At 48.8% G+C, this 16,374-nt stretch overlaps 1 protein-coding gene across 2 annotated transcripts in view; it reads right to left on the minus strand.

The window, feature by feature from the left end:
• Positions 1 to 6,680: 6,680 nt before the first annotated feature.
• Positions 6,681 to 16,374, minus strand: part of LOC100217033 (E3 ubiquitin-protein ligase WAV3) — a 38,140-nt gene continuing 28,446 nt past the window's right edge. The window contains exon 2 of one of the 2 annotated variants that reach the window (XM_008667337.4): positions 6,681 to 8,875. In XM_008667337.4, coding sequence (XP_008665559.1) covers positions 6,962 to 8,875 — 1,914 coding nt within the window. In that variant the 3' untranslated portion in view covers positions 6,681 to 6,961. The remainder of the gene's footprint in view (positions 8,876 to 16,374) is intronic. The other variant, XM_008667342.3, reaches the window with a different exon arrangement.

Here is a 16,374-nt window from a genome sequence, read left to right on the forward strand (position 1 = left end):
TTCGTTGCGATCCCCCAGATCGATGTGGAAACATTCGCGACTCGGGCCACAACCCTCGTCGTCAAGGCTGTGGCCATCATCAGAGCAACCGGAGAGGCAGTAGTCACATGCAGTCATGAAGTCTCGCATGGCACTAGGATCACTGAGCCCGGAGAAATCCCAACCGGAGTCGGGGTCGTCTTCTTCCTCGGAACCCGGGGTCCCGTAGGTTGAGACGGCCGTCAGTCGGTCCCAGGATGACCACATATGGTACCCCGGAAGGTTAGGGTACGCCTTTACGAAAGCGCTCACCGCAGCGGGGTCGCTTGGTGGATTGAAGCTGAATCTAAAAGGCACAGGATGAAAAACGGACGGTACATCTTGGTTGATGGACGGTGGAGAAGTCGCGTCGGGGACGGACTGCACCGTTATCTCAGGCACGAGGCTAACGCCCAGCAAGTCCTTCGCGAGAGTGCTGGCGTCATCAGTTCGCTTGGGGTTGGCACGTTGCGGGGAAACGACATCCATCGCTGTCTCAGGTGCGAGGACAACGCCCGACATGTCCCCCGCTGGAGTGCCGGTGTCGTCGACTCGCTTTGGACCGACAGCCGATGAGGTGCCGCCTCCTGCTTGGCCACAGTTGCCTCATCTCCTCCTCCTGCGACGAGGAGGGTGGCAGGGCAAACCCGGATCCTGCGGAGAGGAGGTGGCAATAAATTTGTCGCTGCGTGCCCCTGCCCAGATGGGTTGGCGCGAGATGGAACACAAGGGGAAAACGCGGCTCGTATTATCTCGCACCAGGGGGTGCTCGTAGTAGGGGTTACAAGCGTTCGCGAGAGAGAGAGAGAGAGAGAGTGAGCCTGTTCGTTTGCTCGTCCCTCCGCGTGACACTCCTGCAGGAAGGCCCTGGACCTCCCATTTATAGTTGCAAGGAGAGGGTCCAGGTGTACAATGGGGGGTGTAGTTATGCGCTAACGTGTCTGGCAGAGAGGTGCCTGAGCCCTGTGTACATGCCAACGTGGCTGTCGGAGAGGTGCTAGAGCCCTGTGTACGCGATAACGTGGCCGTCGGAGAAGTGCCTGAGCCCTGTAGAAGCACAACTGGCGGTGCTGCTGGGATCCTGCTGACGTCTCCTTGCTTCCGTAGGGGGCTAAGAACCACCATCATCATGGACGCACGCGGGGAGCCATCATTACCTGTTACCGGGACGAGCCAGATGGGACGCCGGTCTTGTTCCCTCGTAGCCTGAGCTAGCTAGGGGTAGGGTAATGATGTATCCCCTGTGGCGCGGTCGGTCCGAGCCCAAGGTCGGGCGAGGCGGAGACTTCTCCTGAGGCCGAGGCCGGGGTCGGGCGAGGACGCGATTCCTCCTGAGGCCGAGGCTGAGGCCGAGTCTTGGGGTCGGGCGAGGCGGAGACCTCCTCCCGAGGCCGAGGCCTAAGGTCGGGCGAGGCGGAGCTTCCTGTTGCGCTCGAGGCTGAACTTGCTGTTGTCAGCCTTGCCCGGGTGGCTGGCACAACAGTCGGAGCGGGTTGAGCGGCGCTGTTTTCCTGTCAGATCGGTCAGTGAAAGGGCGAAGTGACTGCGGTCACTTCGACCTGGCCGACTGAGGCGCGCGTGTCAGGATAAGGTGTCAGGCGATCCTCGCATTGAATGCGCCTGCGATACGGTCGGTTGGTGAGGCGATTTGACCAAGGTTGCTTCTCGACGAAGCCTGCTCGAGTTGGGCCTCGGGCGAGCCGAGGGTGGCCCACTGCCTGAGGAGACCCTCAGGCGAGGCGTGAATTCGTCCGGGACTACTGTTCCCGCCCGAGGCCGGGGTCGGGCGAGGCGAGATTGCGTCCCTTGGTAGGCGAGGTCTTGACCTGAACCGTGCCCATCAGTCTCTGCAGTTTGTGCTGATGGTGCTTACCAGCCGTGTTTAGGAGTGTTGGGGGTACCTCTAATTACGGTACCCGACAATGTTGTCGTTTAGGACTTTGTCTTATCTCTTATATTCCAATAAGATCTTTGACATATTTATACTTCTAGAATCCTCATCATACTAGACCTTCCAATAATAATGATGATCGAGTCCATGGGCTCTAAATTGAGCCCATGGGTCTATCTACATAAGCCCTTCTTAGAGCATCTCTAGTAGTATGCCTCATAATAGTGACCTATAAATTAAAATGGGCTTCAATTAAAATGTTTTAGGGCTCACGATATTGTGTAGCTCCAACAGTTGCGCTTAGGTTGTTACTATCCCTGCGATATTTTTTTGGTGCGCTCTCTCTTTCTTTGTTTTCGTTTCTCCCGCCTTCTCCCTAGTGCCGGTTGCGCTCATATCTCCACGCATGCATTTGCTTTTACAACAACTCGTTGGCAATTGGCTTCACACATCTTCCGTCCTCCGATCAGATACCCGGCTTGTGGCGTCAGATCAAGCACATGTATATGTCACAGATGTGGTTTCACGAGTAGGAACCTCAAATTTTACATCATTTGGTCAGATGCGCCTAGGCATCGAAGATTCTCACCTTCACCAACAACTCCAGTCAGACTTAGTTGATCATCTTTGGGAGCGTGCAGGTCAAATAAACCGAGAACAATAATTTTTTATGTTGTGTTTAGAACATGCTCGTTTCAGTTTTTGTTCATAAATCTTCTCTATATTGTACGCATGTGTACACTATGTTGAAGATATCAGTGAATGGATAAGAATTGGAAACAATGGCAGCATTTGTAAACAATGGCAGCGAAAATGTTTACAATATATTCTCTAAAAATGTTGGTAACAATGGCAGCAATATTTTCGCTATATTGTATGAATGTGTGCACTATGTTGAAGATATTAGTGAATGGGTAACAAAGGCAGCATTTGTAAACAGATCTTGTAGTCGTTTCAGGAAAATACTATATTGAAGAGACAGAAAAATACAAGTATGTTCAGTATGACTAAAAGCAACTCTAATAACATGACCCCTCAATCTTGCTTTCTCCCAAAATGTCGCGGCAAAATTTCCTCTTTCATTAACTTAAAATATTGTTTCGACTCATCATCCATTGTACTTGTGTCGGTTCTCATCACCTTGTCGTCACGTTGTTCACGCTCAAGATCAAGTTTACTACTCTCCAACTCTAATAACTTGTCTTCTCGTGCCTTTCGATCATTTTCTATCTCCAGTCTTGACTCTCTATTTTTTTAGTTCTTCCATGAATGCATCATTGTCATTGTCCTCTCGCTTTCGTGCTCGCAATTTTTCTTTCTTAGCTTTCCTTCCTGGTGGTCTAGGGGCGTCATGTCCATCATCTTCATTACCGCTGTGAGGATCTAGCTTCTTGGTAGCCATTGTGGAGTCCTTTATTGATGACCACTTTGGCTCGTGTCTAAGAATATTCCAAGCATGAAACAAAGTAAAAGCCTTTTTCTTAAGGTTTGGAACATAGCTTTAGCATCAGCAATCTACAATAAAATGCATACGTCAACCACACAAAACCATTTTATGTTATGTGAACAAAAGCAACACATAACATAAGAGTATAAAAGTGTACCTTGTCATTCACTGTCTTTCCACTTTCATTCTTCCTTTCTATGGTTTCATAGTAACTTTGGAAAAGACTTACTTCCTTTTGGATTATACCCCATCGATGACGCAACGAAGAGCAATTGCGATCTGATTCAAATGTTAAATTGACATGATAATACTTTTCAATTCTTTCCCAAAATCTGCCATCTTTTTGGTCCCTTCCAGCAATAGGATCTTTGCTAACATTTAGATACGCTGAGAATAGTAAGATGTCCTCATCATCAGTGAAATTTTTGAGCGGCCCTTTGGTTTTGTCTAAGAATTCATATTAGCTACAAGAGGATCAACTTGCACGCAATCCTCCGAGCCTAAATTATCTGCATCATCTTGGTTCATCAGATTCCTATAGTAGTTATCTTGGGTGGGTAGTATGCTGCACAAAATTAAGATAACCATTTTCACCAATTATTAAAGTCAAGATGGTACATCCTACATGCTAGTATTCAACAAATTCCACCTGTATACTATTTTCGAATTTCATATCAAATTACAGGACATACAATGCTATTCTACTACTTTATGATTAACGGCTACATCATTTAAAAAATCAATTTGCTTGTATGTAATTGTTTAACAGATAAAGTAAATATACGCACCTGTAATCAGGAAGCATCCACGAGGCATCAATGTTGTTGTCCAGAGGGTTTTGCACAGATGCAGCTGGCGACGAAGCTTCAGGTTGTGCATGTGTTGCATGACCGTCGTTCGTGGGGCTGCGATGATTATCTTGTGACGATGGATGCCAACCTCCACAAATCGTACCTATGGCGGCATTCAATGCAGACCGACGGGTTTTGGCGCTGGCCTTCGGTCCATCGTGCTAGAATCCGAGGACGATGGGGCAATGAGAAGGTGAAGGGGGCAATGGGGAAGTACATGCCGTCGTTGGGTGGGGGTTGGGATCATAAGGAGCTGGTCATACCTTGACAACGATGGGGGCACGGAGAAGATGCGACTGTGACAGCGAACTCACGGGGCGACGGGGAGGGGCAGCGACGTTGGGCAGGCAACGACGGGGAACTCACGGCGCTGGGCAGGCGACTGCGACGGCGAACTCGCGGGGCAGGGCGAGGCGGTACCGGTGGCAGGGCAGGGAGTCGGCGCTGGGGGAGGGGCAGGACGACGACAATGGTGGGATGGGCAGGTCACGATGGCGGCGCTATTTCGTTTCTGGCTGGGACACTAGGAATAGATGAAACTTCAATCGGTTGACATCCATTTAAGGGCAGTCTGTTTCGATGCCTCATATCTGGGACACTAATAATTGTGCCCTATTATTTTTTATAAAATTATTTAAAATGAGACTGTTGGACTCTATTTTTTCGAGTGCTGCCCTATATCTTTACTATACTTAAAGCAACAGTTTCAACGACCGTCCTGTGTCATATTTTTTATAAATAACCCATTACATCTATCTCAAATTAACCCGCTGCATCCCTCAATGCACACAACCTCCACGTCTGGTCCGTTAGCCAGCCGGGTGGTTAAATTAGCGTAAAATATTTAAAATTTGGTGTAGGAGGTGGGATTCGAACCTAAGCCCTGATGAAAAAAGGAAGGGAGACACTAATAGTGTGTTTGGTTTGAGGAATGTAGTGATCCATCTTCTTCTCACTCCTCACTTTTTTATTTGGTTTGTGGAATAGAATGGGTTCATCCATCACCACCCCATTCCTCATAATCTAATAATTAGTATATACATGAAGAGTGGGTTGATTCCACCAAAATTGGTGGAATGAACTTATGATGTATCACCTCATAAAGCATAGAGTGACTCCACAAACCAAACACACCATAAGTGAAGCCATCTAACTATTGGAACATCATGATTAATTATTTTTAATATTGAATATAAATTATATATATATATATATATGTATATATGAGTTTTGTAAAATAAAATATATATATTCGTGCGGGGCCGGATCAGCACTACGGGTCGAGGCTACGACCCAAGCACGACACGACGATCGTGTCGGGCTGACCTAGGCACTATTAAATGGGTTGTGCCCCGGACCAGCCCGCAAGACACGACCCATTTCGTCATATATACATCCGCACGATAATGATGGTCCTCGCCTCAGTTGTCGCCACCTCGTTCGTCGTCATGCTTCTTTTCCCTCTCCCCTCATGCCTCTGCCTCCACGCCACCCATTCTCGGCAGAGGGTGTGGGAGCAGGCGCCTCCTCCTCCTCGTATTCGTCCGACACCAACCCCAACACCGACCCGCGCAGTGACTATTGCACGTCCACGAGGGTGTTTCACAGCATGCACGCACCATTGTTTTCGCCATCGTCGGACGTCCCGTTCGTCTTCCCGGCCTTCGCTTTGTTCTTCTTCCCCAACCTGCTGCCCCTGCCCACGGTCGTAGCCGCGAGCCGACCGACGCTCGTCGACGCGGGTACGGGCGAGTTAGTCTTGCTCCTGGCTTTTCTCGTGTGTGTCGCCGGCGCCGAGGAGGACACGATGGCGCCTGCGACGTTTAGGTTATCTTGGCGATGACGAGTTCAGATCTGAGATATTGGACAACCAAGGCCCGTAGCGCGGCAGCGGTCAGCATATGCTACGGAGTTGGTGGTGGTGTTGTGTCGTCTCGGCGGGTCGAGGGCTGGAAGGCACTCGCATTCTCTCGCCCTTTTCGGACTGACGCTTGGTGTGGGTGCCTCTCGGTTTGGAGCTGCTATGGCTGGGCTTCTTTCTCCGCTTGCGTGCTCTCTCCCTGTATGTATCTAGCGGTATACTACCTATGTCGCCTTCAGATGTCCATGCCTTCGTCGTGTATTTCTCCGGTAATGAACAGGTACGACTGACTCTTCCCTTCCCTTCCTGCTCTACGAAACCTTGGAAGTGGGAGAGCCGAGGGATGATGGTCCCTGATTTGCTGTCTATGGTACCCATTCGATGACTCGACATCGCCTGTCTACATGGCCTTTACTTTACCACAATGTCGACTCGGTTAGTCAAATAAAAAAATATTATGTGTAGAGTAGAGACAATCGATAAAAAATCTTGAGATTTTTTTGTAGATAATTTATGTGGTATTGTTGTGAGCCGTTGCAACGCACAGACAACCGATTAGTTCAATATAAGGCACCTGGCACTCTTGGAGATGCTCTAAGGAGGCAACCAGCGGAGGCCAAACAGCTACTATATGGAAAAAACAATCGACAAACAGCACAAACGTTTATAGAACAAAAACACCCGAATCGATGGTCAAACAACATGTCTCAGGATTAATCCACGGACAAACAGCAGTACAAACCAGTAATACCAAATCCTCTCTACGACAATAGAGTATCGAAGAAACGGATCAATGGTGATAGTTTTCTTCCGCGCTCCTCCTAGCTACTGCTACTGCAAGATGCCAGTTTGCATGCATTGTGAATGGAATCAGCGAACCTGCAGTCCTGCACTCACAATGACAGCCCGGTGAAAGACTTTGCCGGCCTGAACGACCGAAGCCCGCGTCGCGTCCACGGCGAGCCGGAGGAGGCAGGGGCGGGAGTTGGGGCCGAGCTGCGCGACGACGCGATCGTCGGGGACCGGCTCAGCGCCTCCGCTACCTCCGGCTGGAGCGCCTGCGACCTGTTGAGCATGTCGATCATGAACGGCGTCTGGTAGCTGTGGACGAGGCCCGTGAGCTCAGTCGAGTCGCCACGAGCCGTGGCACGCTGCCACGAGTGGGAGCTCAGCCCGGACAGGAGGTAGGCGCGGCCAGACCCCTCGTACAGCTCCGCGTTCAGCACGCGCTCCTGCATCTCCCGCAGCTCGGCCACCAGCGCCTGCGTTTGCTGGTCCGAGGACAGCGACGCGCACGACTCCAGCAGCAGGCGGCGGGCCTCCAGGATCGAAGCCGCGCGCGCGTAGTCGTACTCCTCCGCGGCGGTCTGCGCCGCGGCTATGTCCTCGGTGGCGTGGACGCGGTGCCACTCGCGCTCCACACGCAGGGACATCCCCGCGTTCGCAGGGTTCGCCGCGCGGAGCAGCGTCACCGGGTCGCCTCCCACCCGCACCATCTCCATGGTGACCGCGTCGCGGTAGGTACAGCTCGGGCGGATGAGCGCAATGTCCCCGCGTGACTGCGGGACGCGCACGGTGACGAGGAAGTCCCTCCCCTCGTCGGCGTAGAGTCGGCCGACGTCGACGAACCCGCCGCGCCCGTCGCCGTCCACCCCGCTGGCGTAGCCGCCCGACTTGATGGACGTGAGCAGCACGCCATCGTCGGCGCAGTCGACGCCGAGCCGCGTCTCCTGCGCCACCACGCTGAGGAGGCCGCCGATGCACTGCGCGAAGGCGTCCTGGATCGACCCCGCCATGTCGATGAAGGAGAAGGTGCCGCTGGACATCTGGGCGACGGCGTGCATCGCCCTGGAGTCGTGGTCCATGCCGAAGCCAAAGGCATGGATCGGCACGTGGTGCTCGCTCCCGGGAAGGATGGAGCGCGGGACGAGCGGCCCGTAGTCCGGCGCCGAGCCGTCCCGCGGCGGGAGGTTGTGGGAGTCCACGCCGTCGGAGAGGAGCATGATGCTGCACACCGGGTTCCTGGCCTGCCTGTCCTCCACCACCCTGGCAGCCTTCCGCAGCCCCTCGGCGATGTTGGTGCCGCCATCGGCGGCGAGGGAGTTGACAGCCTGCAGCGACTGCTGCTGTCCGGAGGCGGTCATCCTCTGGAGCGGGAACAGCCTCCAGGCCGACGAGGAGAAGGCGACGACGGAGAGCCGGTCGCTGGGGTCAAGGTTTTCGATCACGAACCTCATGGCGCGCTTCAGGAGCGCAAGCTTGTGGCCCGACATGCTCCCGCTCACGTCGAGCACAGTCACCAGATCCAGCGGCGCTCGGGTGCTTACCCACGACGGCACATGCGGAGCCTTGAGATGGATCAAGATGGCGAATTCCTCCTGCGCCACGGACTCCTGGGTGGCTGGGAATTCATTGTATGTCGTGATCTCAAGCAAAGGGGGAACCTCGTCACCCTCCTCGCCGCCAACTGCTGTTTCAGGCTGAAGAAGTATCTGCTCATCGTCATTGAAAACAGCTGGCTCCGGATTGCCAAAGACTGGGAGCTCGTCCAGCGGATTCACCGACAGCATGCTCATCTGGGGCCAAATCGCTGGGTTTACTCTCGCTGACCCATGGGCAGCAGATGCAGCCAGAGGCCCCTGAAAAGGCAGCTGCTTCCATACTGCACGGCAGATTGGGCAGATTTTGTTGCCGTGCTGCACGTTTGAGGAGATGCAGTTGAAGTGGAACTTGTGGGAGCATTCAGCAGTGAACAGTGCTTGGCCGCGGCCGGACCTCATGGCGCTGAGGCAAATTGCACATATCTTCTGAAATCAAGAGAACTGACCAAGTCAGGAATGTAGACAAGCCACACCTCAATCAAGTGGTTTGTGGTTGCAAACAAGAACATTGAGAATCATCTTCATGCTAGTACCAAAACAAATAACTGCATTAAGTACTAGTGGCAACACTGTAAGTGCCATTTCTTCCTGTATATGAACGACATCTGCATAAGAGGAGAATGTCCTGTGCAATCAATCAAGTGAACTTATAAAAGCATCTATTTTCTTCTGTTTTATTTCTATACGTCAAAAACAAAAATGCTTCAAGCATGGGTCACTAGGTCAGGTATATTATCAGGCTGGAATTATCCAAGTGCAGACACATCAGCTAGAGCTATCTATCTACCGGCCCATCCCTCCATTATTCAGCTCTTTCCTTTTCTGAATGACACCTAGCACATGGGAGGAGGTGTGGTGCATCATATACACTCTGGATTTCTCAGAGGACCAAGCTAGCAAGTTGTAACCATGCATGTTTCAGAAGATATTTGACACTGTATGATATCTCACATCATCATAATGTAGGTTGATGTAACAACAAACACATAGTTTTTTAATACATATTTGATTGTTAAAGAAAATTCTATATGTCATTTACTCTTGGCTTTGGATACAACTATCAATATCTCAAGTTTACTTTCAACACTTCTAAGTGAGAACAACTACAACGTGATATATATACATATAGCTCATAAAGTCATAGGCGCGGACGGTCCCCGAATAAATTGAATGACAGTTAAAACTCCTATCTCCTCGCATGTTTAGTCCTCTAATCCCGCGGGAGTTGTTGGAGGTCACCTAGGAACGGGTCTAGACCCCCCCTTATATATTTGAAGGGGTACGTCCAATTGAAGAACCCACAATCGATCAAACAACCAATATACCTTTAGTTCTTTAACATTTTACCCTAGAAGTAGGCCGTAATATAGATTTCTTCCTCTAATCTTCACCCCTCTCCAGCTCTACGTCATTTAGAGTCGTCTTGGGTGGCCTGTCAATCCCAAGACAAACTCAAGGATCTCTCCTCGCCGATGGGGTCCCTCCGGGGAGCGAGGTCCAGGTGCTGTCGGTGAACTCATCGCCTCTGCGCACGCGCGGACCGTGCGGCCACAAGGCGCGGATCGTCCGGCTTGTCAGGCAGGAACCCTAGCCTATGCGCTAGGTCGCAGACCGTCCTTGCCTCCACAGAGAGCGCCGCCGTTGGTACTCATCGTAGTGATTGGCGCTCAGATCGGTGCCAACACACTTTTTGGCGACTTCACTGGGTACATTGCGCGAAGACATATCAGATTGGCCCTCAATGGCCGGTTCAAAAGATAGCTCTGACGTCTCCCCAGCAACATCATCGAGCTGACTTGGGAGTCCCTGGCGGCTGAAGAACAACTGGAGTTCGAGGAGCACCAGGAGCAACTGTTCAAGGAGACAAAAGCAAAATTCTTGGCCAACTTCAAAGTGGATAGGAACAACAAGGTCGTTCGACAATGGGCGACCGATCTGGCTTTGCTCCGACCTGCTACGGCTACCCCAAGGTAAGCGAAACGAATGAAATCTAATCTCTTAGGGCTTACATAGATGAGCAGCGAGACCAAATGCAACAGATTATATGGGTATGCGAAATGATTATAAAAGGCTAGTGCGTGCATTTGATAAATCTACCGTCACAAACTTTCCCTCGCACGAGGTTGAATCGGGGGAAAATACACGTGATTCATCGGCTGTAGATTGTCATGACCAGTCACAACCCCTTTACGGGATGCTGATGGACACATACCCTGGACAACCATAGCCTCCTATGCAAACCAGTGGTAAAACCACAAATCTGCGCACAACCGGACTGCCCGTCTGAGGGCGCGGACCATCCGGGCCAGCGATGGCCGATTTTGTTTTTAGAACCGAATTACCGAGACCCGCACCCGAGCCGCCATGTACTACACAAACCATAAACGACCCATTCGAATCGTCCGTGTATTGCACCAGACCGTTCGAATACATTACCGGACGGTCCGCATATCTAATCAAACAGTCTAGCGCAGAGTACATAGAACCATATGAAGATGATTATTACCCAAATGCACATCTGTCCCAGCTAAACACGTGGGGGTAAGTACTTTCCGACCCCTCCTAGAAGGCCGGAAAGGAATGACCAATCATATGAGCCATATAGGGCAAGCATTAATGCACCACAAAACCCAAGCTAGTGGGGAGGGAAACAACATACTAATATCAAAACAACCACACCTATGTTGGACCAGAGAGCCAGTGGACTCCCACCATCCGCCATTGACATATTGAGGGAAGAGATAGCTGGGGTGTTTTGAGATAAGCTCGGAGTTAGCATGATCCCTGGGGAAGTCATATCGGAGGCCATATGATAGCCGATTTGACTATCACCCCTACCCACAGGGAACTAGGATACCCGAATTCATGAAGTTTCTGGGTGACCAGGGTAAGAGCACGCACGAACACATAGGTCAGTTCCTAGCACAATTAGGAGAATTGGTCGACACCGTGTTCGTTTATTTTCATTATCCCTAACAGGAACTGCATTCGCATGGTATTCCACACTGCCTTCTAATTCTATTTTTCGTGGGGAGATTTAGAACAAAATTTCCATGAGCATTTCTTCTCCGACGATTATGAGTTAGATCTGGTAGACCTAGTGGCCCTACGACAATGGAAAGATGAATCGGTTAATGATTACATTCGGAGGTTCCGGGATACAAGAAACTGATGTTTCCAAATTCATTTAGCAGAGAAACAGCTAGCAGGATTGGCCTTTAATGGATTACGCTATTATTTAAAAGAAAGATGAGAAGGCATTCAATTTTTTATGCTAGCACAGTTACACCAGAGAGCTTTGGCTTGTGAAAGCTGAATTAAAGAAACTGCCAAAATAGTTCATCACAATGTCCATGTAGTAGAATGCGACTAGAGTAGTTCAGACGGTGAATCAAAGGAAGTATACGCTACTGAAATGATTTGGCTAAAGCAGGCCAAGTCTTCGGCTTGTTCCTCCTTGCACCCGGTTCAAAAGAAACGACAAGTGGAGGCTAAGTTTATATTTAATATTGGCAAATGTGATAAAATATTTGATGAGTTACTAAAAATGGTAACATTAAAATAAACTATACTGTTCTATCTGCCGACGAAGTCAAGCGTCGCGCATACTGCAAGTGGCACAACTCATTCTCTCACGACACTAATGATTGTAATGTGTTTCAACGACAGATTCAATTGGCCATTAATGAGGGACGATTAAAATTTCAGAAAATGCAAGTGGACACGGAGCCCTTCCCAATAAATATGATCAACTTTGATGGTAAAAAAGTCCTGATTCAGCCTAGCGCGATCGATAAGGGCAAGGGCAAGGAGGTCATCATCAACGATGCACGAGAGGCCGATGAAAATACCAAAAACTTTTGCAGGAAAGTGGTGGCGGAAAGGACTCCTGTTGGAGGGGAAACTCTGAAGGTTACCATAACTACCTCCAACGTTGCGGGTAGGCGTAGGTAGTAGCCAGGCGCGGGCCCCTGTTTGGCGCATCGCGGACGGTCCGACGTGTAGACGCGGACGACCTGAGACACCTTCGGATAGTCCGAATCATTCCAGCGGATGGTCCGGCAATGCCCAGGAGCACCGACGACCACGTACCTTCAAGCCTTGACGACCAAAAATAGGTACGTGGAAAACAAACACATTCGAGGCAGTTAGTCGACTGGTCAAATCTAGCCTGATCTTTGACCAATTATTATCTAAATATGTGAAAAAGAAGGTCGGCCCAAGTGACCGCCCAACAAAGCGACCTCGCTCACCTACCTAGGAGCGATAGTAGGTAAGACCGATTGGACCATCTCACCAATCAGAAAGGGCAACATGTCATAATGTCCAATTAAGACCTAATGTGCCTACATGGACGCCAACACCCCATACCCACCTGTGCCATATCAATATGCATACATACCACCGCTGTATACCCCCAATCAAATGTGGGGCATGCCACCATATCCATATGGGATGCCACAATATTCTACTTGGGGGGCACCCCAAACATCTGTGTTTTACAGGTTGGCACCTCCAACAATAGACCGATCGAGTGCCCCTCAATCAGGTCATTAGGTACAGGTCCAGCAAGATTGCCGAACTACTCGGACGCAAAGGCCGACCAATCCGGTAGGAGGCATATATCTACAACAGCCAAGAGAACGACAAAAGGGGACATCAACAAAATAGGCACGATAGATATTATCATACATGGAAATAATGAAGAGTTGATGATTTTTGGTAAATAGGCCAATACAAGCAAGGAGGAAGACATGACTGCCAGCAAAACGGCCAACCCAAGATACTCCATGCCCCGATGGTGGGCATCGAGACTGACACGGTCTCAAAAGACAAAAATTGCATCGTTTGAGAGCAAAGTAGAGCAAGGAAAAAGAAGCAGAAAAAATATTTAATGATACACATCCGCAGTACCCACCACCCCAAAAGAGATGGAAGCCAAAGACCGTCGAAGCAAATCAAACGGCCACAAAGACAGAGAACGAGACAACAGCTACACAACTCTCTGCAGGTACGACGGACAGTCCGGCTATAAAAGCGGGACCGTCCGCAGATGTCGCGAACCGTCCGATCCTTGAGTCTGGACCATCCTCTCTATGCTAAACACCTCCGATGACGCGCCAACACCTATGGAGGAGGACGACCTACTATGAGAGGACTTGGTCAAATATGGAGCCACGCTAGAACACCTAGGTATGGACGTAAATGTTATTATGTTCTCAACCGATTGTACTATTATCGGTGATGATGAACCTGTTGTTGCTCAATTCGATTTTGATCCTAAAAAGACCTCCTTTACTAAGCCAAAAGAATTGGTCAACCATTTAAAGCCACTCTTCGTGCGTGGTCATATCGATGGAATACTGATTGCTAAAATGTCGGTAGATGGAGGGGCGACCGTGAATTTAACGCCTTACTCATTGTATAGAAAATTAGGGAAGCAAGACGACGAACTAGTTAAGACTAACATGACACTCAGTGGTGTTGGGATAGACAGTTCGATCAAAGCCAAGCGAGTCACATCCGTTGAGTTAACCATCAAGACCAAGACCCTTGCTGCTGCATTCTTCATCACTGATGTAGAAGGAAATTATAGTCTAGTCTTAGGCAGAGATTGGATTCATGCTAATCAATGTGTACCTTCTACTTTACATCAAATGTTGTTACAATGGGTAGGCGATGATGTAGAACAAGTACATGCTAATGCATCAGGCTGCATCGCCGTGGCCGATGCCCCTGTGCTTTGGACCTATGAGACTTCTACATTTCTCATGGGAGTTGACTTTTTTGATTATCAATTCATAAGTATGGATAGGTATGGCTTCATTCTTGTAATGTTAGAGATGATGGAGAATCGACTAAATCCCAAGTAAAGTTTAAATAATGAGTACACCCAAAAAGAATATATCCCAGGTTACGGACAGTCCGGCCCCCGAGGCTAGACGGTCCGAAGAAAGGCAAGGAGATTGGCAGGGCTCAGCCCAGGTCGCGGACAGTCCGACCCCTGAGGCCGGACGATCCGGTCCTTTCTAGGACAGTCCGGACCTTAAGGCCAGACAATACGGTTGTTGCTAGTAAGCGTCGCACACGAGTCCAGTGCCACGGATGGTCTAGCCCTTGAGGCCGGACAGTCCACAGCCACGTAGAGAGCATCTAATTCCTCTGAAGGAAGCACAATAGAGGAATTTAGAGATCTCGGCAAGTTAGGACAGGGATTCACATCGGTCGACCCTTTGGAGGAGATTGACATAGGAGATGGTAAAACTCCAAGGCCGACTTTTGTGAACAAGACCCTGGAAGCCGATCCTACAGATGAAATGATCAGTCTGTTAAAGGAATACACTGATTGCTTTGCTTGGAATTACATCGAAATGCGCAGATTAAGCCAAGAGACAGTGGAGCATCTGCTGCCTATTAAATCCGGTTTCAAGCAGAGACCAAGATCATTTTGTCTGGACTTAATCCCACGGATTAAGGACGATATCCACTGGCTTTTAGAAGCTAATTTTATTAGACCTTGCAGATACACAGAGTGGGTCTTCAAAATTGTGTCGGTGGAGAAGAAAAAATTAGGTAAGCTTAGGGTGTGCATTGATTTCCGCAATTTAAATAGAGCAACTCCTAAGGATGAATACCATATGCCTATAGCCGACATGTTGATTAATAATGCATCAGGAAATAGAATTATTAGCTTTCTTAATGGTAATGCCGGATATAATCAGATCTTCATGGCGAAGAAGATGCGTCTAAAACGACCTTTATATGTCCAGGCTTCATTGGTTTATTTAAGTGGGTTGTCATGGCATTCGATCTAAAAAATGCTGATGCCACTTATCAGAGGGATATGAATTTGATCTTTCATGAGCCGTTGGAAAACACTGTGGAAGTTTACATTGATGATATTTTAGTCAAATTGGCTAAGTTTGGTTCTCATATAGCTGATTTGCGCAAAGCCTTTGATAAAATGTGTCTGTACGATTTAAAAATGAACCCACATAAATGTGCTTTTGGAGTGTCGACTTGTAAGTTCTTAGGTTTTATAATTCATGAGCATGGTATAGAGGTACATTCCGATCGAATCAAGTCCATTCAGAATGTGGGAGCTCCTGCAACCTACAAGCTTGAGATACAGAAGTTTCTTAGCAAGGTAAATTATTTACGGAGGTTTATTTCTAACTTAGCCGGGAAGATTGATGCCTTCACTCCTATCCTTAGGCTTAAAAATAATGTCAAATTCACCTAGGGGTAGAACAATAGGAAGCCTTTGATATTATTAGAAACTATTTGTCTTTGGCTCTAGTATTGAAAGCACCACAAGTAGGGGTGCCATTGAGGTTATACATTGAAGCCAAGAGAAAGTTATTGGAGTTGTTCTGATATAGGATACCAAAGGAAAGGAACACGTGGTAACCTACCCAAGTCAAAGGCTGGTGGATGCTGAAATAAGGTACACCTTTATTGAGAAGTTATGCTTATGCCTATTTTATGCATGCACCAAGTTTAGGTGTTATTTACTGTCTAGTCATTGCACCGTTTCTAGTCTAACCAATGTGATTAAATACATGTTGCAAATCCCGATCATGAGTGGTAGGATTAGTAAATGGGCTTATGTACTTATAGAATATGACTTGGCCTACGAACCATTAAAATCTATGAAAGGCCAAGTCGTAGTAGATTTTATTATAGAACATCGGATTGATGATACTCATAAACTAGATATGTCATATCTCACTGTTACTCCCTAGACTCTGTATTTTAATGGATCAGTTTGCAATGAAGGGCAAGGAATTGGCATTGTGCTTGTTTCGTCAAGTAACGCCTCCTTCGACTTCTCTAACCGATTAAAACCTTATTGCACTAACAATCAAGTCAAATATGAGGCCCTCTTATTCGGTTCAGAACTTCTAAATTGTATGGGAGTGAAA

This window comes from Zea mays, chromosome 1 (assembly GCF_902167145.1).
Source record: "Zea mays cultivar B73 chromosome 1, Zm-B73-REFERENCE-NAM-5.0, whole genome shotgun sequence".
Taxonomy (NCBI): domain Eukaryota; kingdom Viridiplantae; phylum Streptophyta; class Magnoliopsida; order Poales; family Poaceae; genus Zea; species Zea mays.